The 26126-nt window shown below is 40.7% G+C and overlaps 1 protein-coding gene across 1 annotated transcript in view; it reads right to left on the bottom strand.

Annotated features, from left to right (window-relative positions):
- LOC124112238 (protocadherin-16-like) overlaps window positions 1-18995 on the bottom strand; it is a 73498-nt gene extending 54503 nt beyond the window's left edge. The window contains exons 1-9 of the mRNA XM_048386505.1: window positions 18614-18995; window positions 17001-17426; window positions 13094-13257; window positions 11035-11179; window positions 9098-9334; window positions 6948-7198; window positions 6274-6439; window positions 2731-3139; window positions 72-265 (exon numbers count right to left, since the gene is read on the bottom strand). Of these exons, the coding sequence (XP_048242462.1) occupies window positions 72-265; window positions 2731-3139; window positions 6274-6439; window positions 6948-7198; window positions 9098-9334; window positions 11035-11179; window positions 13094-13257; window positions 17001-17426; window positions 18614-18995 (2374 nt within the window). The remainder of the gene's footprint in view (window positions 1-71; window positions 266-2730; window positions 3140-6273; window positions 6440-6947; window positions 7199-9097; window positions 9335-11034; window positions 11180-13093; window positions 13258-17000; window positions 17427-18613) is intronic.
- Between the last annotated feature and the right edge of the window lie 7131 nt (window positions 18996-26126).

The following is a 26126-nucleotide window of genomic DNA, read 5'->3' as shown; positions in this document are numbered from 1 at the left end:
TGTAAAATAATATTTTATGCTTTACTATTGCAAAAAGGTTTACATAATCATGGCAAATTTAGGTCACTCACCACTTATGGTGTAACTAAGGGTATCTGCAGCATCTGGGTCGGAGGCGACAACTCCCCCAGATACCCGTGTTCCTATAGTTTGCTCTTCTGCCATAGATGTGTTAGATACAACCGTGATGGTCGGGCTCTCGTCCTTAATATCCTGAACGTTCACAACCATCGGAACATCGGACGAATGTGTACCATCGCTGACCCTGGTGAAGAAACGTATTTAGAGTCAATCACGAATGTAATGGTGTGTTAGTGAGTGAGTGTCTTAAACAGAAATTTCAGCTATATCATTGAGTAGCGGCTAAATATGGCAGGAAAGCCAAACGTATGCAGGTCCTTTGGTCGGTTTGGTGACAGCAAAGAGCTCGGGTATTCCCGGATTCCTAATTGGGGCGAATCTGGGATTCGAACCCATCGCCTGCGGATCCTGTAGTGACTCGTGTCTGACCTGAGATGACATGACCCTTAAGTTATCATTTCCACTACATTTTTATGCAGACGTTTACCACCTTTTTGAAACCCACGAGGAAGGTTGCTGACAATCCAAGCATCAATAAAAAGAAGAATCTGGGAGTGGAATCCACGACCACAGGACCCTGGTATGCCTGTGGAAACAACTCTTCACAGCGGATTACGACACCTCTGACAATCAGGCCACTCGCGCACCTTTAAAGTGTAATTCCTCTGCTTATCAAATGATAATATATATTTGAATTGTCTTTCATATTTTTCGTACATAAATATTATGTCTGAAACAGGGTTTGTTGAAAATGATTTGGTGTATCTTGTTGATAGGGGAAAAGAAATTTTAGAACCGTCTGAGGAATCACTGATATTCAAATTCGTAACGAATTCAATTCAAATTCAAATTCCAATGATCACTGTATGAAAGGCCATAGACCAAAATACATGAAGTGCATACAATACAGTACAAGAATGAAGTGCATACAATACAGTACAAGAATGAAGTGCATACAATACAGTACAAGAATGAAGTGCATACAATACAGTACAAGAATGAAGTGCATACAATACACTACAAGAATGAAGTGCATACAATACAGTACAAGAATGAAGTGCATACAATACACTACAAGAATGAAGTGCATACAATACAGTACAAGAATGAAGTGCATACAATACACTACAAGAATGAAGTGCATACAATACACTACAAGAATGAAGTGCATACAATACAGTACAAGAATGAAGTGCATACAATACAGTTACTGTACAAGAATGAAGTGCATACAATACAGTACAAGAATGAAGTGCATACAATACAGTACAAGAATGAAGTGCATACAATACACTACAAGAATGAAGTGCATACAATACAGTACAAGAATGAAGTGCATACAATACAGTACAAGAATGAAGTGCATACAATACAGTACAAGAATGAAGTGCATACAATACAGTACAAGAATGAAGTGCATACAATACACTACAAGAATGAAGTGCATACAATACACTACAAGAATGAAGTGCATACAATACAGTACAAGAATGAAGTGCATACAATACACTACAAGAATGAAGTGCATACAATACAGTACAAGAATGAAGTGCATACAATACACTACAAGAATGAAGTGCATACAATACAGTACAAGAATGAAGTGCATACAATACAGTACAAGAATGAAGTGCATACAATACAGTTACTGTACAAGAATGAAGTGCATACAATACAGTACAAGAATGAAGTGCATACAATACAGTACAAGAATGAAGTGCATACAATACAGTACAAGAACGAAGTGCATACAATACAGCACAAGAATGAAGTGCATACAATCATTTTACAAAAAAGAATCACATGTTTAATTTCTTTACATTTCTGCTCTATATATAACATAACAGATTAAAAATCTTGATAATTTGTGGTTGCCATGAGGCGAATAAATTGTTGGTCAGAAGGTCGAATTACATAATTTTTTGGTATGTATTGCTTTCGAAATGTCTTTTCAGGACGGACATATAAAGATGAAATGATACAGATCTTCAATATTATTTACGTTACGGTATGTGCATAATCTTTCATTTTGGAATTTTGTGTTGTCTCCCGGTAGGAATATGTATCTAATTCGAGGACGAGCAAACCCGGTAGCTTCTCCAAAGAAGATCGAATTGATTAAATATGTCTCTGCTTCTAAGCTCATCCAAAAAGTGCAGAACATTCCAAGTAAGTAAGGCAATATTTGTCTATCACTGTAATATATTTTCAGAATGTGTGAGATCATACCCCAGAACTTAACTTGAGCATAATCGATCCCTGTATACAAAATAACATTAAGGACTCATCACGGCGATGAAGATGTTGCACGATGTATGAATGGAATGGTGGCTTATTGGTAATACTCGCATATGTAGGTGAGTGAGAATGCTTTTACGCAGATTTGAGCAATATTCCAGTAATATCACGGCGGGGGACAACAGAAAAGGGCTTCACACATTGTACCCGGGTCGGAAATCGAACCCGGGTCTTCTGCGTGACAAGCGAACGCTTTAACCACTAGGCTACCCTATACATTATGAAGGTTGGAAAAGAAGTGCACGGGTTTCCAAGTGAGGCAAGGGTAGATTGCGTGGAACCGATTCGACGTGTCCTCCGCCGGGACATTACTATAAAAAAACACTAAAGGGAGAATCATTAGACTTATACCTGAGAATGAGAACGTGGTGTTGGCTGGTTTCATAGTCAAGGGCTGCCGCAAGGTCCACCGAACTGCCTTGGACCACGAATAGGCCATCATCGTTCCCACTTTGTACGGTGAGGGTCAGCGCATCTCCATCATGGTCGGATGTAGCAGGTGCAAGCACAGTGACAGCCCTACCTTCATCAACATTGACAGTGTACCCGCTCTGGTCGAAGAAGGGACTGTTATCATTGACGCCTGTGACAGACACAGTGATTGAGCCTGTGGTGGACTTGGGAGTTGCACCGTTGTCGGAGACGCTGAAGGAGACGCTGTAGCTGGTGACGCCTCCTGTAGCAGCATCTGCATCAAGTTGACCTCCGACCTTTACTTCTCCCGTACTGGCGTCGACAGTGAAGAGACCTGTTCCCGAGGCTGCCAAAAAAGATCAATGAATTTCCTGGCACTTTAGTGGTTGTATACCTCTGACATTTGCTTATTGAAATGCTTGATTATAACAATTTTTATATGATTCGTTTGAATTAGGCTAAATTTTGATTAGGTTTGGTCGCTTTCAATTTTGATTTTTGTATGCAATGAAATTTGAATATCAAGTTAAAGGTGTCTATTTTATAACGACATATATAAAAGTAATGCCTGTGCTTCAAGAATGTCCACATGAACAATTGGGTAGGAAGTATTCTATGTTTCTTAGGTGAGTGAGTGAGTTTTGGTTTTACGCCGCTTTTAGCAATATTCCAGCAATATCACGGCAGGGGAGACCAGAAATGGGATCTACACAACGTACCCATGTCGGGAATCGAACCCGGGTCTTCGGCTTGACGAGCAAACGCTTTAACCACTAGGCTACCCGACCGCCCCTATGGTTCTAGAGAATAAGTATGAATGAATTTAAAGTTGAAAAAACTGGTATGTGAAACGGGTTTATCACCTCTTTGGGTGGTATCGTGTCCTGTAAGCTAAGTGTCGGAGGAAAGCACAAAGTATTGCAGGTACTAGACTTTGTTGAAACCAACGAACAAATATATGATGCTGACAAACATCGAATCATAACCAGGGTGACTTTGGGATTCGAACCACGCCGCACATCGAATTGTTGTGCCTTTGACGACCTACATGTGTGTAGCACCTTCCAACTGACTGTAACTATGTCCTATGGACCAGTCAGATTCCACCTCTCATATCACTTGCGTTTGCTTCAAATATAATAGCCCAGTGAAGACGATCTGATCGCTAATCAAGATCTGTATTGTAATAAAATGCGTCTTACTTCGCGAATTGCATCAAATCACGTGAGCACCTTGATAAAAAAAGAAAGATTAGATTATTTCTGTAAAAAACGATAAGTGTTCGGTTCACATGCATTGCAAATCCTGCAATCGAAAGAACTCTGTACGGCAGTTTACGAACCGGATGTCGATTTCGTTTCGCGACTTTGATTGGGGTGTGCATAGATTCGTTAGTCGAGCCAAAATATAACTCCATTATTGAAGCCTAGTTCGGCATGGGTAGAAAGTGGACTTTTATTGTCAGCTAACTCCCTTGCCTAGGGAAGATGACGACTGAGCTACTTGCGGACCTTTAAAAACTTAAGGTTTCCCTCTTTGTGACTGAAACAAAGTTGAGTGCAAGCGCTCCAGCATTGCCTGGAGTACACAGTGTTGTCACATCGAAAGTGTTGTACAAACAGGCTGTACAAAAGACCTGCGAGATATTCAGAAGTTTTGCTGTAATATTTCTCCTATAACGATAGTTTACTGTAACGAATATTCGTATGTAGGATACAGGGTTTATTATAGAAGACTATAGCTATTGGAACGGGATTGTGCGTTTCGAACAAACAACATGTCAACTGCTTAATAGACAAAACCCAAAACCAAACGTGTCCGATTCTAGCTTAAATGTTCTTTGTTTGCCCAGGACAGTATATCCAGATAATATGTGCGTCGCGTTTCGTAAGCAGGACCCACTGGTATCGTGAGACCGCCTACACACGCAAAGGAAAGACGTGTTGTTCTTTATCTTCACAATACAAAGAGTCAACAAAATAACCACCTGTAGTTTGAAGCGTCCGAGAATTATCGCAATGTCTCACGACATACAATTATCTTACAGTGAGATCGATATTAATATCACACCACCGTTAGGTCACTGTGGCTGGTTTAGCGGGCTTGTCGACATAACCATGAGGTTTTTTGTGGTAGAGAAATACGTACATGTTTTTCGCAGATGTTCTTGTTTGGAAACGTTTGACGATTCATAAAATGTTTACATTCATGCATAATCTGCTCTGACGTGTTGAACATGGTAAATGCTCACGAAGAAGACGACAATTGTATGAACCTGTATGACTAAAAAAGTAGGCCTGATGATGACTATAACCAGCTGATGACAACAACCAGGTGATGTAGGCATGGTTAGGACTACAACCAGGTAATGTAGGTCTGATGATGACAACAACCAGGTAATGTAGGCTTGGTGATGACAACAACCAGGTGATGTAGGTCTGATGATGACTACAACCAGTTGATGTAGGCCTGGTGATGACTACAACCAGGTGATGTAGACTTGGTGATGACTAGAACCAGGTGATGTAGGTCTGATGATGACTACAACCAGGTGATGTATGCCTTGTGATGACTACAACCACTTGATGTAGGCTTGGTGATGAATACAACCAGGTGATGAATGCCTTGTGATGACTACAACCACTTGATGTAGGTTTGGTGATGACAACAACCAGTTGATGTTGGCCTGTTGATGACAACAACCAGTTGATGTAGGCCTGGTGATGACTACAACCAGGTGATGTAGGCCTGGTGATGACTACAACCAGGTGATGTAGGCCTGGTGATGACTACAACCAGCTGATGTAGGCTCGGTGATGACTACAACCAGGTGATGTAGGTCTAATGATGACTACAACCAGGTGATGTAGGCCTGGTGATGACTACAACCAGGTGATGTAGGCCTGGTGATGACTACAACCAGGTGATGTAGGCCTGGTGATGACTACAACCAGGTGATGTAGGCTCGGTGATGACTACAACCAGGTGATGTAGGCCTGGTGATGACTACAACCAGGTGATGTAGGCTTGTTGATGACAACAACCAGGTGATGTAGGTCTGGTGATGACTACAACCAGGTGATGTAGGCTCGGTGATAACAACAACCAGGTGATATAGGACTTGTGACGACTTCAGCCAGCTGATGTAGGCTTGGTGATGCTGATATATTTGATATCGAATGACACGAGGGTAAGGGAAACGTTATTAGTTTGTAATCAGTTTTATGCAGCAACTTGAACGTCTTTTGTAAAGCTAAACAGTATCATTGGCACAGATTAGTGATGTCCTAATATTATGATGTCATGGTAACGGTGATGTCTGCAAAGCATTGTGATGCAATTTCACATCTCCTGGAAGATTTCCCTCGATCTAACCCAAGCGATATCTCCGCGGAAGCCCATTTTTGGATGATAAATTAGTTTATAACCTTTAAATCTGTGCCAAAGAAACTCGAAGGGAAAGGGTTACACGTGGCTTACCTGGCGTCACAGAATCAATGGAGTACGTGAGGACACCATCTGGTCCCATGTCATCATCAGCTGCTGAGATAGTGGTGATGACGGTCAGTTTATCTGTGTTTTCAGCGATACTGCTTCCAGACGGAGTAGATGCCAGATACGGTGTGTGCTCGTTGACAGGCTCAATCTATCCAAATACACCTACACTTAGCAAGACTGATAGAATATCATGAAAGGGCCAGGCCCACACGTTAAGAGACATATTGCGGGCAAAAGTAAAATATTGATACAGTTTGATAATCCCCACATTTTGCCTCCATCACTTCTGGCATTCTCGATTATATAAAGGCCGTCCTTATATAGCTGATATATTGCTGTCTGTGACGCAAAGCAACATCACTCACTGTAATAATATATATCATACGAAGAATTTATCTTCAGCAACAACTCATGCTTGCGGTAAGAGGCGACTAAAGGGATCGGCTGATCTTAGTTAATGCATGTCATCGTTTCCCAATTGCGTAGATCGACGACCATTATGTCTGTCATTGGATTGTCTGGTCCAGCTTTGATTACTTACTGAGTACACTCATGTTGCTGAGTGCGGCGTAAACAACAAACAAACAAAACTAACAAAACTAACAAAACAAACATATAAATGATGAAAGGAAATATAAGGAGTGTCCTTGTTTCACCTTCACGACAACAGCAGCTGTCCCCGTCAGTGGGTCCCCAGAAGGGGGGCTGTCAACAGCTTGCAGGACCAACACGTACTTAAAGTCGTACGCTTCCCGGGACTCGTAATCCAGCGCGGCGGTGATACTGAGTGTATTCCCACTGAGACTGAAGGAAAACCCGGATGTGGAGCCGTCTTGTGAGAAAATAGAATTAGAAATTCCCTGATTGGCAACATCGTTGTCTGTCACAGCTACCGTCAGGATGTCGCCTGAAACAGAGTTTGTAAGGGTTGCTTATATCGCTGCTTGGGTGTATTGTATCACTTCATGCCAGGACGGTGCCAGTGTGCATCCCTTTGGGTGGGCGATTAAGAGATTGAGTGAGTCGTTATTCTAAGATATTTGCTGGTAAACTGGTACGGTAAATATGGTATAATCACGTCCATGGAATGATCAGCATAATGTTGACACGATGACACGGTGGGTAAGCGTAAAGTATGGCGTCAAAGTAACATATCGGCAGATTTGACACGTCTGTCGTGGCAGGATAATTAGTTTACGTTATCCATACCTGCACGGCGCCAGCAATAGCATTATATACCTATATTTCGGCAACGTTAGTATTATACCTACATGACGGCAGCGTTAGTATTATACCTACATGACGACAGCATTGGTATCAATACCGTCATGAGGCCAGCGTTGGCATTATATCTTCATGACGACGGCGTTAGTATTACACATACATGACGGCAGCGTTAGTATCATACCTACATGGCGACATCGCAAGTATTACATCACGACATCGCAATTTTTATACCTATAAGAATACAGCGAAAGTGGCACACCTACATGGCGACATCGCACGTATTATACCTATTTGACGACATCGCAAGTATTATACCTATTTGACGACATCGCAAGTATTATACCTATATGACGACATCGCAAGTATTATACCTATATGACGACATCGCAAGTATTATACCTATATGACGACATTGCAAATATTATACCTACATGACGATATCGCACTTATTATACCAATTTGGCGACATTGCAAGTATTATACCTATATGACGAAATCGCAAGTATTATACCTACATGACGACATTGCAAGTATTATACCTATATGACGACATCGCAAGTATCACACCTATATGACGACATCGCAAGTATTATATCCATTTGACGACATCGCAAGTATCACACCTATATGACGACATCGCACGTATTATACCTATTTGACGACATCGGAAGTATTATACCTATATGACGACATCGCAAGTATCACACCTATATGACGACATCGCAAGTATTATACCTATTTGACGACATCGCAAGTATTATACCTATATGACGACATCGCACGTATTAAACCTTCATGACGACAGCGCCAGTATTATACCTATATGGCGACATCACAAGATCTATACCTATATGACAACATCGCAAGTATTATTCCTACATGACAGCTCAAAATTTATACCTATATGACGACATCGCAAGTATTATACCTATATGACGACATCGCAAGTATTATACCTATATGACGACATCGCAAGTATTATACCTATATGACGACATCGCAAGTATTATACCTATATGACGACATCGCAAGTATCACACCTATATGACGACATCGCACGTATTATACCTATTTGACGACATCGCAAGTATTATACCTATATGACGACATCGCAAGTATCACAACTATATGACGACATCGCACGTATTATACCTATTTGACGACATCGCAAGTATTATACCTATATGGCGACATCGCAAGATTTATAGTATTACCTATATGACAACATCGCAAGTATTATACCTACATGACGACAGCGCAAGATTTATACCTCTATGACGACATCGCAAGTATTATTCCTACATGACGACATCGTCAACGCGATACTTACATAACGACAGCGTTTGTATATTTATCTCTATCTCATCAGCCACTGTATATATGTATAATTAATGTCAGACTCATCACACTAATTTGCTCGTGTCTAAAGCGTTGACTATACTAAACGTCAGTCGTGGCCTATTGCGGCAATCAAATCCAGAAGGGTTCGTGTTCATCATGGTAAACGTAACCCTCTTATCACATAAATCATCTGCTGCGTAGGGTCGTACACTGAAAGATTCAGTATCTCTCACAATACCTGAAGAAGAACCGTCGTTGACGGTGACTTCATAGTAGTCCTGGGAAAACGTTGGAATGTTGTCGTTGTAGTCGGAGATGGTCAGGTCGAAGGACAAGGTGGCTTGGTTTCCGCCCAAGTCGGTAACACTCAGTGCAAGTCCGCTGAAGTCGAATGTAGTGGCCTCCGAGTCCATTAGCTTCGCGATGATGATCTGACCACTCGAGGAATCACAGGATAAAAAGTCCGAGTGAGAACCTGGAAATATATGTTTTATATCACCCCTAATCATTTGATAAAGGTTGATTAATGTGAAATATGTCATTAACATGGTAACTTCAAGTTGAACATAATTCGACTTAAGCGTAGTTCGAAACAAGCGACGTATCGATTGTAAGAATGCGAGAACGAGAGATTTGACCAAAATCTCGTATCGCGCTTATTTGAAATAGACTTCTTGTTACCAAAGGTCGACATGGAGGGAATGCGAGAACAGGACATTGTCAATAACAGTGTTCCAAACGTAAGCGATGTGTGGATTTACATGTAGGTAAGAATGGTTTATTTACCTTTACGATAATGTTTTGAATGAATAATATTTATTTATAAGAAAAAAATACAAAAATCACAAATGATGTAATTTATGAGAAATAATATGAATTTGTTCTATCAATAACCCGTGAGTTAATGAGAGTGCATGTTGAACTAGTACCAGGAAATTCTTTTTAAGATCATCACTTCTAGAAATAAATTCTCAAAATTGTAACAAATCAAAAGGCACGGCCCTGGCGTTTGCATCGAGATTAGATATTTTGTTCAGCTACAGCTATAATATATTTTAAACTATGAACCTGAATTGCTTTTAAATAAAAACATTTTGCAACAGTGTAATTTTGTGGCAGGCAAATCCTTTCCTTTACAGCAATCTGAAGCATATTTATTTATTTCAAGACGATATTTTTTTCGATAAAATCAACCTAACCGAACAATATCAAATGGTCTGTTCCAAATAACACTTGCGTTTGTTGCCATGATCCGACAGTTGGCTCTGAATTCATACTTCAATGACTTGAGTACCTATCTAAAAGTATCGGTTAGACAGATTCGGTGACTTGGTGGTCGCGTGTAACGTTCACCTCCGGCGTAGGACATGGCTTATGTTATTTCTGAAAGCATCAAAGCCTATAACATGGTCGGTCATTAATTGTCTTATCTTGAGCATGTTTCCTCAAAATATATGTGTTTTAAACCATTTAAATTTAAAGACCGGTTTGTTCATGCACGTGAATCTGATCGGATTGCGAAAGTCAAAACAAGAGAATTAGGCCAAGAAGTATGTGGATGATCTGTTATCGTTCAATAACGGTCAAATAGCCAATTCCCTTTCACTGATTTACCCACCTGAGACAGAAATAATTGTGACCAGTGAGGTCTATGCATAAAGATCCAGAGCGACTAAAAACTCTCCACAAGACTTTATGGCAAGAGGGAAGACTTCAACTTTCCAATAGTCAACTTTCCCTTTATGTCGAGCAATTTTCAAACAGCACCAGTCTTGGTATCTACAATGTTTTAGGTACAATCTACAGAGTGTCATAAAACTCTTGCTCAAAGGCTTTTTGGTCAAGCCTACAACATTCAAGGCCTGAGTAAAGCTTTCAAAACGTGACAAAATTTATGTAATTCACGATTTTGATTTGTAACATACGTTCTCTTGATTCTTTTCAGATAAACAATTGACTTGCCTTTGCAAGTGTTTTTGAAAAGTGCCACCAATGGTGCAGGACACACTCATCATTTTGCGAACGTCGACTGAGCTTTTGGCAGAGATGTCTTATGACCATGGAAAGGGTCCTGTTGCTTTTATTCATTCAGTCGTTTCCACCATGCAGTGACTCCTTCAACTGTTATTGCAAAACAAATATACCATAGCGGCTCCAAAGACTTTCTTAACCTACCAGAAATAGCGTACGTCAAGGAGTCTCCCTCCTCCCCATCGACCACAGTGAAGGCAGAACCAATATTGGTTCCTACGGGTGTCCCCTCTGGCAGTGTCATACTGTGTGCCGTGATGGTCGGAGTGACGTCATAGACATTGGTCACCTTTAGAAGCATGGTGTTGCTCACTGTGTGCCTTCCATCATTTGCCCTGGAAGCAGACTTAGAATGAGTGAGTGAGTTGGGTTTACCGCCCCTTTTAAGTATCTCACTGCGTAGCAGTTTGATGTGGGGGGAAAGCCCAATGTGATGCAGGTCTCAGGCGTTTACCACGTGCACTTTGGTGAAACCCACGAGCACGGGTATGGTGTCGATAAACAGAAAAAAAACATGGAGATCCGGGATTGATAACTATGACACACGTTACTATGCTGTATCGACTTAGAATATGTTTAACTGAATGTTTACACTTACATATATTTGATGGATGACAGATAATGCGTTTGCTTATGCATTCAAATGTGATGATTTTACATGTCATTGTCATTAACATAAGTTGAATGAAATTATATTGTATCAATAAATACATTATGTTATTTCTTGGAGACTACATAAAACTTGAAGCACAAACGATGAGATTTGAGTGAACGTTTATGACCGTGGCTACAACCACCTTCTCCCCATCCCGACGCCACGATCCCAGCCCACAAGAAAACCCCTTGTATTACTCCTCCTCATCACCAGCACCCTACAACCGATAAGAAAGGTTTTTGGGGAAGAATTTACTTACGTTAGGGTTATGAGCATATTCGGGCCGTTTGTCTCGTAGTCGAGGGTTTCCATCAAGTAGATATACCCGTAATACACCTTAATAATCAGAAATAAATATACACTGAGATTATAGTGTCGTGACACGATGCATATTGACATTATAGTGTCGTGATATAATGTATGTTGAGATTATGGTGTCGTGTTACGGTGTATATTGGGATTATAGTGTCGTGATATAATGTGTATTGAGATTATGGTGTCGTGTTACGGTGTATATTGGGATTATAGTGTCGTGATATAATGTATGTTGAGATTATGGTGTCGTGTTACGGTGTGTATTGGGATTATAGTGTCGTGAAATAATGTATGTTGAGATTATGGTGTCGTGTTACGGTGTATATTGGGATTATAGTGTCGTGATATAATGTATGTTGAGATTATGGTGTCGTGTTACGGTGTGTATTGGGATTATAGTGTCGTGAAATAATGTATGTTGAGATTATGGTGTCGTGTTACGGTGTATATTGGGATTATAGTGTCGTGATATAATGTATGTTGAGATTATGGTGTCGTGTTACGGTGTATATTGGGATTATAGTGTCGTGATATAATGTATGTTGAGATTATAGTGTCGTGTTACGGTGTATATTGGGATTATAGTGTCTTGATATAATGTATGTTGAGATTATGGTGTCGTGTTACGGTGTATATTGGGATTATAGTGTTTTGCTACGATGCATATCGATATTACAGTGTCGTGATACGATTAATATTGATATTATAGCGTCGTGATACGATACATATTGATATCATAGTGTCGTGATACGATTAATATTGAGATTATAAAATCGTGTTACGCTGTATATTGATATGATAGTGTCGTGACACGATAACTACCGATATCATTGTGTTGTGATACGATGTATATTGAAATTATAGTGTCGTGATACGATACATATTGATATTATAGTGTCGTGATACGATGCATATTAAGATTATAGTGTCTTGATACGATGCATATGGATATTTCTTTTGTGTCGTGATGCAATATATGTTGAGACCATAGTGTTATTAAACGGTGTCTATCGCGATAATTAGGTCGAAGTACAATATAGATTGAGAACAATGTGTCGTGATAGAATAATATCGTGATAATAGTGACGGGACAGAAAGAAAGCCCGAGATTATAGTTACGGGGATATACATGATACAATACACATAACACATATTTCAGGTTTACATACATGGGATAAACGATTTGAATTTGGAATGTTATTTCATCCTGACAAGTTCATATGTTTCTCCAACCTGGAAATAATTGGTGTTTGGGGTGTCAGTTGCGAAGGTGATTTCGTCGTCCTCAGGGTCCGTGCCCGCCAGGGCGTACAACGCCTGGTACTGGGCTGTGTCCTCCGGTATAACGAGGGCTTCGTTACCGTCAGGCGAGGGAGAGTTGAAGAGGGGAGGCTCGTCTGGGAACAGAGATGGATACATGCAGAGTATACGGAGTATTCATACCGAATATACACATGTAGTTAACTTACAGAGTATACACACGGAGTATACATACCGAATATACACATGTAGTTAACTTACAGAGTATACACACGTAGTATACATTCTGAATATACACATGTAGTTAACTTACAGAGTATACGCACGTAGTATACATATCGAGTATACGTATGTAGTTAACTTACAGAGTATACACACGGAGTATACATACCGATACACATGCAGGTACCTTACAGAGAATACACACGGAGTATACATATCGAATATACACATGCAGGTACCTTACAGAGTATACACACGGAGTATACATACCGAATATACACAATGTCATGCAGATAACTTAAAGAGTATACACACGGAGTATACATACCGAATATACACAATGTCATGCAGATAACTTACAGAGTATACACACGGAGTATACATACCGAATATACACATGTAGTTAACTTACAGAGTATACACACGGAGTATACATACCGAATATACACATGTAGTTAACTTACAGAGTATACACACGGAGTATACATACCGAATATACACATGCAGATAAGTTACAGAGTATACACACGGAGTATACATACCGAATATACACATGCAGATAACTTACAGAGTATACACACGGAGTATACATACCGAATATATACATGCAGATAACTTACAGAGTATACACACGGAGTATACATACCGAATATATACATGCAGATAACTTACAGAGTATACACACGGAGTATACATACCGAATATACACAATGTCATGCAGATAACTTACAGAGTATACACACGGAGTATACATACCGAATATACACTTGCAGATAACTTACAGAGTATACACACGGAGTATACATACCGAATATACACATGCAGATAACTTACAGAGTATACACACGGAGTATACATACCGAATATACACATGCAGATAACTTACAGAGTATACACACGGAGTATACATACCGAATATACACATGCAGATAACTTACAGAGTATACACACGGAGTAAACATACCGAATATACACATGCAGATAACTTACAGAGTATACACACGGAGTATACATACCGAATATACACAATGTCATGCAGATAACTTACAGAGTATACACACGGAGTATACATACCGAATATACACAATGTCATGCAGATAACTTACAGAGTATACACACGGAGTATACATACCGAATATACACATGTAGTTAACTTACAGAGTATACACACGGAGTATACATACCGAATATACACATGTAGTTAACTTACAGAGTATACACACGTAGTATACATACCGAATATACACATGCAGATAAGTTACAGAGTATACACACGGAGTATACATACCGAATATACACATGCAGATAACTTACAGAGTATACACACGGAGTATACATACCGAATATACACATGCAGATAACTTACAGAGTATACACACGGAGTATACATACCGATACACACATGCAGATAACTTACAGAGTATACATACGGAGTATACATACCTAATATACACAATGTCATGCAGATAACTTACAGAGTATACACACGGAGTATACATACCGAATATACACTTGCAGATAACTTACAGAGTATACACACGTAGTATACATACCGAATATACACATGCAGATAACTTACAGAGTATACACACGGAGTATACATACCGAATATACACATGCAGATAACTTACAGAGTATACACACGGAGTATACATACCGAATATACACATGCAGATAACTTACAGAGTATACACACGGAGTATACATACCGATACACACATGCAGATAACTTACAGAGTATACATACGGAGTATACATACCGAATATACACAATGTCATGCAGATAACTTACAGAGTATACACACGGAGTATACATACCGAATATACACATGCAGATAACTTACAGAGTATACACACGGAGTATACATACCGAATATATACATGCAGATAACTTACAGAGTATACACACGGAGTATACATACCGAATGTATACATGCAGATAACTTACAGAGTATACACACGGAGTATACATACCGAATATACACAATGTCATGCAGATAACTTACAGAGTATACACACGGAGAATACATACCGAATATACACATGCAGATAACTTACAGAGTATACACACGGAGTATACATACCGAATATACACATGCAGATAACTTACAGAGTATACACACGGAGTATACATACCGATACACACATGCAGATAACTTACAGAGTATACATACGGAGTATACATACCGAATATACACAATGTCATGCAGATAACTTACAGAGTATACACACGGAGTATACATACCGAATATACACATGCAGATAACTTACAGAGTATACACACGGAGTATACATACCGAATATATACATGCAGATAACTTACAGAGTATACACACGGAGTATACATACCGAATATACACAATGTCATGCAGATAACTTACAGAGTATATACGCGGAGTATATATACCGAATATACACATGCAGATAACTTACAGAGTATACACACGGAATATACATACCGATACACACATGCAGATAACTTACAGAGTATACACACGGAGAATACATACCGAATATACACAATGTCATGCAGATAACTTACAGAGTATACACACGGAGAATACATATTACCAAATATATACATGCAGGTAACTTACCGAGTATACACATGCAGTATAAACACAGAGTATACGCAGATTAGACAGACTATACACACGGGGCAGATATGCACACGGAGAGTATATGTAGTATGCACTGAGTACACACACGAAGTATGCACACGAAGTATATACACATATAGTATACACAGGGTATACACACGGGGCAGATATGCACACGGAGAGTTTATGTAATATGCACTGGGTACACACACGAAGTATATACACATATAGTATACACAGGGTATACACACGGGGCAGATATGCACACGGAGAGTATATGTAGTATGCACTGGGTACACACACGGAGTATATACACATATAGTATACACAGGGTATACACACGGGGCAGATATGCACACGGAGCGGAGTATATACACATATAGTATACACAGGGTATACACACGGGGCAGATATGCACACGGAGCGGAGTATATACACATATAGTATACACAGGGTATACACACGGGGCAGATATGCACACGGAGCGGAGTATATACACATATAGTAAATACAGAGTATACACACGGGGCAGATATGCACACGGAGAGTATATGTAGTATGCACTGAGTACACACACGAAGTATGCACACGGAGTATATACACATATAGTATAAACAGGGTATACACACGGAATACACACGTATACGTAATATACATTTAAAACATATACACAGTGTTCATTACGCACATTAAAAGTTCAAAAACAGACGTAACTTTATTCAGTTGGAGGGGCGGTCGGGTACCCTACTGGTAAAAGCCTCGTCACGCCGAAGACCCGGGTTCGATCCCCGACATGGGTACAATGTGTGAAGCCCATTTCTGGTGTCCCCCGCAGTGATATTGCTGGAACATTGCTAAAAGCGGCTTAAAACCATACTCACTCACCCACCCAACCACCCAACCACTCACTCACTCACTCACTCACTCACTCACTCACTCACTCACTCACTCACTCACTCACTCACTCACTCAATGCTCATTCAGTAGGACTAAACGAAACTGGGAACAATGGATTAACATATTAAGGAGGTTCGACTGTATAGAGACGTTGATTTTACCTGTCAGCCACCTCCATTGGCCAGACGCCTCTGTTGATAACGATGCTAGGATGAGGATATTCTTGCTGAATGATCTCCCAAAATCAGCAGTCAAATACGTGTCAACATTTGGCTCTAGTCCACGCCCCATGGAGAAGGAAGTCCCCTCCCATGCAAACCACAGAGGCTTCCATGTGTCACACGCAAGCACAAGGCCATATTCCCAGGTGAGAAAGCTACCGCCATCAAGTATAGCGGTATAGGACCCGTAGTAGTCGAGTTGGTAATAGGCGTAGTTGTCCCAGTCGTCGTTGTCCGAAATGTATACCTCCATACTTTGACATGCCTTTATCTCGCCTCGGACGTAATTCCGGCCAATAGGTTCGTGGCCGAAGTCGTAACCTTTCACGTAGTTGTAGGCAACATCGATGTATGTCCATTTACCTCCTTAAATGCAAAATAAGGTATCTCAAATAAAATATTTCAAAAGTATTCAAATCACAAATAATTAAAATGTTTCCCAATTTTATATCTAATTTAGCGGCACCCCTGACTGAAAAGTGTTCAAAGCAGGGTTACATGTTCGATGCAATGTCCTATTTTAACCTGTACGAAATGTTCCCGTGTTATTTAGGTGAACAATTGTCATGTCTTTGCATGTGCCACCGGTGGGGAAGGATACGCCCACCTTTTCGCGAACATCTGGTGTCGTCACTATTTGATAGTGATAATAAACACATGCTCATAATACAGTCGGAATCGTGCAGTCGACTGTGACGTTGGCAGAGCTTTTTTATGAATATGGAAAGGGTTTTGTCGCTTCTATGTACACCAAAGCCAATCGATCTATTTAGTGAGTGAGTGAGTAGGGTTTAACGCCGCGTTTAACAGTATTACAGTTATATCACGGCGTCTCAGCTTAATGTGGGAGGAAAGCCCGAAGTGATGCAGGTCTCAGACGTATACCACTTCGGTGAAACCCACGAGCACGGATATAGTGCTGACAAACCTAGAAACATAATCGGGGTGAACCGGGATTCGACCCCACAATCATAGGTTTCTGGCGTGCCCAAGGGACGCAACTCTGCACAGCTAATCGCGACGCCTTAGACGATAGTGACATGTTGTCGTCGAAAACTGTTCATTATCATGTCACATAAGAGGTAATATTAGTTATTGACTATGATTCATATAAAGCAACAATGGCATGTTGCGATACAAAAGAAACAAAGCCAATGTTGGTTAAATCTTCTATATGCCTTGCAATGAAAGACATGCTTTTGCCTGTTGACTCGCTGTAAGAGCCCTGGCGGTCTCCTCCCATTAGTAAGACAGCCCAGTTGTGAGACACCTTAAAACAACAATGTCATACCTGGTTGCACATGTTAATCAGGTAATTAACCCCTATCATGAAAATGGACTTGTCTTATTATAGACAAAAGAAATGACTCAAGATGCTTGATACCCTCTTTTACTTTATTTCATTCAACATTTTAATTCATCCATCCCTTAAATCCATTTTTCTAACACATTCGCCACTTAGAGTTCAGTTAAAGTTTATATCACAGTTCACATTACAGTTCACATCGAGGTTGTCACACTGACACAACCTTAATCCATCTTCAGAAGTTTGCCAACAGCATCCAAGAACTGGAGTGGTGTCTTGACACCCTGGGATAGCTGATCCTTCAGTCTGGAAAGTCGATTGTCAATCTCCTTGTACACACGCTTTCTTGCTGGTGGAGCTGCACCTAGGTCTAACTGAGATAGCTTGGTCTTCTCAGATTTCTCAATCTTCTTGATGATCTCGATGAACCTGTAGAGATTAGGATGACGATGATTCAGTGATGCATTGAGGCGACTGTGGAAACCCTCCAGGTTGTTGTTGGTCCTTGGGCCGAATGTCTGGTGATGGTTCCACAGCGAAAGAGGGAATCTGGCTTCATAATCCACCCAGTTTGCTACTATGTAGTCGTTGAATTCGTCAGCATTCGGTACATCGGGAGGCTGGTTCATGGAGTCAATCCATGCATCCTGAACCTGTTGAAGAGGGCAGCAGAGGCAAGGCAGCAGCTCGTCGGATCCACTGTTCCACAAGGGGGTTATCTCTGTATCCAACAGCAAGACCAGGCTCCTGTGTTTTCCGCCAAATCGCCTGGGTAAAGTGGAAGAAACACCCCTTGATGTCTGAACCTTGAAACTCTGTCCGGAGGGCTCTAATGGCAGCAACTTCAAAGTCCACCTGGAATGGTTGGTTCAGTAGTTGTTGGATGTGGACCTTCAACTGAGCAAAGAGGCGTTGGTAAGTTGTAGTCCGACGATCAGGCATCAATGCGTAGACTAGGGGATAGGTAATGCTTCCTTTCCGTGCATGCAGTATGTAAAGCTGATTCCAAAGATCTGGACAGGCGGAGAAAGTACCATCCATGTAGACAATGGAAGCTGACTGGAGGACTCTAAGCTGATCACTAGTTGCAAATACCAGCATCTTGTCTTCTTCACCGTCGGCAAAAAGCAGAAACCGCTCACCGTCATGGGTCTCTCTCCAGGGTGCTGCAATGTCGACTTCAGCTCTGGTTTTAGGGAGTTTCGGGATGGTGTGACTGCGGTGTCTGTACATGGCGCCGCCGACTGAGCTGAAGGAGGGAAATATAGCTGCAGCCTCCGGATCATGTGTCAAGACCTCGTCGTTGTAGAGGGCTGGCATAGGAGTGGTTGGTTCTTCTCTTGCTCTCTTCCTTAAGCTGCCAAGGAACTGGATTCTGCTGGTGTCTTCTGGTGGGTGGTTGTGTACAGTGAAATTTCTAACAAAATTTCCAACTGTTGTACATTTGCCAATGCAGGTCTTAAAGGCACATCGCCAATGAGTACCAGTTTGTCTTACTTTGTTCTTTTAGTGGAGATATCCCTGAAAGAGGACCTGGAGAGTACCTCTTTGACTGGTAATGAACTGAACCTGTTGCAAACCTGCCATGATTGTGCATAAAATGTTCACAGACTGGGGGGGAATTTATATGTGTAATAAGTACGTTTTAACAAAACATGCATCTCAACTTTTTGAGTAAGCTCCTACTAGCTCCTAACTCATTTATTTCCTGAGAATATTCAAACGGAATTACTGGCCTACTCTTATTAATTAATCCGCTAATCATGGGCTGTGACCATTGTTAAGTGGGTAGACTGGCTGTGTTTGTTTAAATAATCCCATCTACTCCACTGTCTTACAATGGGTGTCTCACTAATGGGATGTCTTACTAATGGGATGTTAATTCCCTGAGGCTGAGTTAACATTCGACCTTGACGGCAGCATCCGCTCCTGATCCACAACTGACGCTGTTCCACTTGAGTCGCGATCTGCGACTGGAACCGACAACTGATGCTCATCACCTTCCAAAGTAGTAGCTGGCATGTCCTCAATAACGAGCCTGCCATTCTAATAATGGCCCCTCTCGTTGTCAGATCTGAGCAAAGTCAGTTTCTCACGCTGTCGCCTTTTACGAATAATTACAAGAAACCGAGCAAAAACAATGAAAGATGTGCAAATAGCAAAACGTACCCTATATTTCTAATGACACTTTGTTTATAAGAATTTTTCACAATAAGAGGCGATATGTACGATATTAACCCTTACTGTTAACACGTAACCCTTAATACAAAACCTTTATGTTAAGAGTAATTTTTACATTAAGGGTTGTAACAACGCTCTATGTATGTGGAATAACTGCGTTACAATTGCGTGATTACCGCGTTTCCAATGCAATAACGTACCGGTTTGGTATCTCCAAAAACAAGGAAAGTGCCACAGAGCGGCTGTAAAGTGAAGACTATGTTAAAGCGAGTGATCAAAAACCGGGATGCAACGAATGTAATGTTATTTTTATTATTATTTTGTTGTTGTTATTATTTACAGATTAAAATTTTAAAATGCAGCAAAGAGGGTTTGGGTTGATCCTGGCTGGTTATTATTATTATTATTATTATTATTATTATTATTATTATTATTATTATTATTATTTCACATTAGGTGCCTGGTCTGTCGGGGTATACATGGGCTGACATAATCAAGGGCAAATTAGGGCAAAACTGGGAATGGAGCCCAATATGAACGGATCCTCGCACGACAAAGGGACGCAATTCTACATGGAACACTGTGTCGCCTGTTTTATGAACTATGAAATCATGGCTATTTTGAATGAACACTACGCAGTTTGCCAAAAGAATAAGAATACCGTAGGTGTTGTAAAGTATCCATATGCGTTATCATAAAGTAACAATGCAACAGGTGATATATGGACTTAGCTACATACCATTTGCAGGGAGAAGACTCAGCCATAGAACCAACAGGTGCGTCAAGACGTGAAACTCCATGGTTAGTCACACCTTCAGGCATAGATCTGAAAGAAACGGAGACAGTACAATAGATTCAAGGTCTACAAGATGCTGGTAGACCCTCTCTGTACTACAGTTACATCTTATATTGCTTAAGTGACTTCAGATTGCACGGGGGGCGCTGGTGGCCCAGTCGTCTAAGGCCCCGTAATTCGCTGTGCAGAGTTGCGTCTCTTGGGCACGCCAGAAACATATGATTGTGGTTCGAATCCCGGTTCGCCCCGATTATATTTCCAGGTTCCCAGCACCATACCCGTGCTCGTGGGTTTCACCGAAGTGGTAAACGCCTGAGACCTGCATCACTTCGGGCTTTCCTCCCACATTAAGCTGCCACGCCGAGATATAACTGGAATACTGTTAAAAGCGGCGTTAAACCCAACTCTCTCACTCACTCAAATTGTACGATGCTTTATGTTTTGTTGCGAATATATTTATTTGTTGTACAATATTATTTTGGCGTATGATATCATACTTAAAATAACAATATATAAAATTAATATGTAACATGATACATATGCAAAGATGACCAACTTAACATGTGCTTATTCAAAAAAGTATGAAACGCCCAACAGACAATGTTCAGAGAGCTATGTTCAATTCAAAGAAACACAAAATGCCCTATGCAATTGCTGCACGTCCAATACTCAACGAATGACCATCTGCGGTGACTGGAAAACCGTTAGGTTGCGTTTGGGTGGTTGTTTCTGTGGCTGGAAACCTGCCCGAATTTACCAAAATTCAAATGCATCTTTTTCTATGTTCAAACATTTTTCATCCCTAATGCAACAATGCACATATGCTGTGCGTGATTTTTCTGAATCAATGCACACATGGCTGCAAAGGTGGCATCACATAGGTCCTTTCTCTGCTTCTTGTGGAAACTATGCCGACAAGAAGATGCAAGGCCCCTGTAGAAGTACCCATCTCTTCAACGAATGTGGGTAAGATGTCGGTGGCATGGTAATGTCCAAAAACTACCCCGTTCTGGTTGGCATGGATTCACCAGCTCCAATCCTTGATATTTTTATTCCAATAAGAACTGAATATTTGAGGTGACGTTTATAACCCAATAGTATTAAACGGCATCACCTAGAGGGGTCAGTTTGGAAGTGGTTCCTTTTAAATAAAGCTAGTAGGTTATGAATCTATAAAACCGTTTAGTCCGTATGCGTATCCTCTTAATTTTCATTAATTTTCATCTATCAATAAAATCATATGATCATCGTTGTTTTTCCTTGTGCGCTGGTACCTGTATGTGATCAGGCGAAAGAGACAAAAACATCCCATAATCATAAAAATCTTTACTTAAAGCACAGTCCATTGTGCGATTCTGACTATATCATTAGCATGTGCTTATAAATCACTACCAAACAATAATGACACCAGGTATTCGCGAAAAGATTAGCACCCATTAGTAGCACATAAAGAAGATGTAACATGTTACGATTACCCATCTGCATATGGATAAGTAACTTAACAGAGGCGTAATGAAGAGGGTTAAAGTGAAGAAATATATATTTAAGGGAAAATTTCTAATAAAATATTTTAAAAGGAAACGTCCGTGTTCGACATGTGACCTTACGTTAAATTTCGCAATCCCTGAAACAGACGCGAGATCATAATTATAACATATAGGCCTGTTGATTTTTTAACATATACTGTTGATACAAGCATATCTATATAATATATTGAGAAAATATATATTGCAATGACGTTATACTTACATTTTGTGTTTACAAGCGAGATTTGACCACCGACTTACATATTGCTTCAAAACAGACTACAGTATTTTGTTGTGTCCTGTGCGAGACCAGTACAATTAAGCCACACTGCGTGTTGCGACAATGTAACTAAGCTTGTCAGATCAAGGCGATTCGTAAAATCCTTAACACTATACATTTGCGTGACCATGGGACAAAAAGGGTTCAATATCATCGATCAGTGCGGTATAGTATGATTAAACGGCTTATTGATTATTATATATATTGATTTGAGGATGGTCATCTGAGCTTCATGGGGACTATGCTAACGCGGAACCTTCAGGTAGTCCCACAAAGACTAGGAGTAACACACCAACGTGATATAGGTAAACATGTTGACACTATGTTAAGATAAAAAAGATCTGATATAACAGCGAGTCACGTTGGTGTGATTTAGGGTAGGCGGATTTCATGCGTAGATTTGAAGATAAACATTCGTTTTGTACAATTTGACAGTCATCATGGCTGCTGTCACATATCACTCGAGGAATAATACCTTGACACGTTTTTGTCTTCCACTTTTTTCTTTATTTCCTTTGGTAAACGAATCCTTTGATGTGTTTTTTCCGAGGAAAGGACTAATGTGAGCAAAGGGCATAATATACAAAGTAAAGTGATCTGTTTTGTACAAACCGATGTATCATAGATATTGTTTATGGATTTATACTATACCGAGTAAATAATATACAATACCGTGGCATTGCAACTGAACGCAACATCCAATCACAATGGAATTTCACATCATGACGTGTCTCTGCTTATTGGGGAACTCGGGGCGGTCGGGTAGCCTTGTGGTTAAAGCGTTCACTCGTCACGCCGAAGACCCGGGTTCGATTCCCGACATGGGTATTATGTGTGAAGCCCATTTCTGGTGTCCCCCGCCATGATATTGCTGGAATATTGCTAAAAGTAGTGTAAAACCATACTCACTCACTCACTATTGGGGAATTCATAAACACCAATGCAAATGTGCTAAGCACACGATTAAAATGCTTCCGATACAGTATCTCAATGACAGACAAAATGGCGAACTGTGAGTACAATAGAGGGGGTCAATATCCCAAGTTGCCCGAATGTTTGACAAATCAAACAGCGAAATTTATCGACTGAGGGACAAGTACCGTCAAACGGGCGGGTTTGCAATGAGACCTGAGCGTGGCAGGTCTGAAAGAACGACACCCAGACAGGATCGTCTCATTACATCAATTGTACTACCCAATAGATCAAAATTCAATGTTTGTATTTTAAGCGATTTTTATACATTGGTAAATATGCTTCAAGGCAGTACTTGGTAAACTAATGGCTGTGGTCTATAGGTTCATATTTGTTTTGAAATATGGGAAACAAATTATTAAAAATGGAAGTAGACAGGTATTCATTTCAATGTTACAAAATTCATAAAGCGATCAGATGATGAATGGAAAAGGAATTGAATGTCTGATGTAGGAAGCATATTATTGAATCATGGATTTTCCTTTGTATGGATCTCACAAGACATCGGTAATGAAAAGTTTTTTTAATACATTTAAACAAAGACCTTTAGATATTGTAGCAAAACTGGCACTAACACATTTCCTTCTCACATTTTCTCAAACATTATGCAAGTATCGAATCAGAATAATATTTAACTATTTCACAGGATAAATCTCTATTGAGAGCTCTTTGTAAATTTATAATCTCTCGCCCTAACTCCCATGTCAATAAATGTCGTAGAACCAAGGATATTGATTCTTTTAATAAGTGTATATGTATTTACTGTACCATAGCTTTCCAGAGCCAGGGGTGGAAAATATTGAGATGGGGTAGGCACAACAGGGACGAGCTGTGCGCTAATGTTATTACATCATGTTTACAAACGAATCAAGGTGTTACTTCCGATTCACAGATGGCAGAAAACGTTGTCGACGGCGTAGCGGTGAGCGGTATGCTTGGAAACAATTCTTGACCATGATCGGTATGGGGGCGGTATTGTCATGGTGTGGGGGCGCCATCACACATGCCAGCGCACTCATTTGGAATTTGTGAATGGACATTTGAGTGAGTGAGTGAGTGAGTGAATGAGTGAGTTGGGTTTAACGCCGCGTTTAACATTATTCCAGTTATATCGCGGCGTGTCAGCTTAATGTGGGAGGAAAGCCCGAAGTGATGCAGGTCTCAGACGTTTACCACTTCGGTGAAACCCACGAGCACGGGTATGGTGCTGACAAACCTAGAAACATAATCGGGGTGAACCGGGATTCGAACCCACAATCATAGGTTTCTGGCGTGTCCAGGGGACCCGACTCTGCACAGCGAATCGCGGCGCCTTAGACGACTGGGCCACCCGTGCCCCCGAATGGACATTTGACCGACCAGCGATATGTTGACGAAATGTTGCGTCCTGCTGTTCCATTCGCTAGAATTATCGGATGACAATGCCAGATCACATCGCGCCAAGGTCGTCACCGATTATCGACGAAGAGAAGGCATACGGACATTGAACTGGTCTGCTATGTCCTCTGACATGCCCCCTATGTCCCCATCTCTGGGATGTTCTCGGGCGGACGCCAACGTGGCCCAGCTTGGGGTAGCTATTCATTCGGAATGGCGGGCAATACCAAGGGCAACCATACGCAGATTCATCAACAATGTACATGTACCATCAAAGTGTTGTGTTGTGATATTGATCTACACACATTTTACAGACATTTATCGTCTTTTCACATCCACTGTTCATCAGTTCCCTTTGTTTTGTCGGTAGTATACATATACCTGTACACCCCACCCGATCCAAATTCCGATGTTTACTTTTATAATTTTAAGTAGCATGCTATAACAATAAATGTTTCCAATAGAAACGTCTCCAAGCTCAAACGAGGTCATCGGCCTGGTCTATGCATAACCGACGTCCACATGTCGGTAAGCCTTCTCCAGAGCCTGTTGTACCGATTCCGATGATATTGCACCCACAGCTGACGTGTTTGACGGAAGATCGACGGCAGTGGCAGAATGGCACCCC

The sequence above is a fragment of the Haliotis rufescens genome, unplaced genomic scaffold (genome assembly GCF_023055435.1).
Source record: "Haliotis rufescens isolate VD_foot unplaced genomic scaffold, xgHalRufe1.0.p SCAF_6, whole genome shotgun sequence".
NCBI classification, from domain to species: Eukaryota; Metazoa; Mollusca; class Gastropoda; order Lepetellida; family Haliotidae; genus Haliotis; species Haliotis rufescens.
This window is presented reverse-complemented; position numbering and strand designations above follow the sequence as displayed.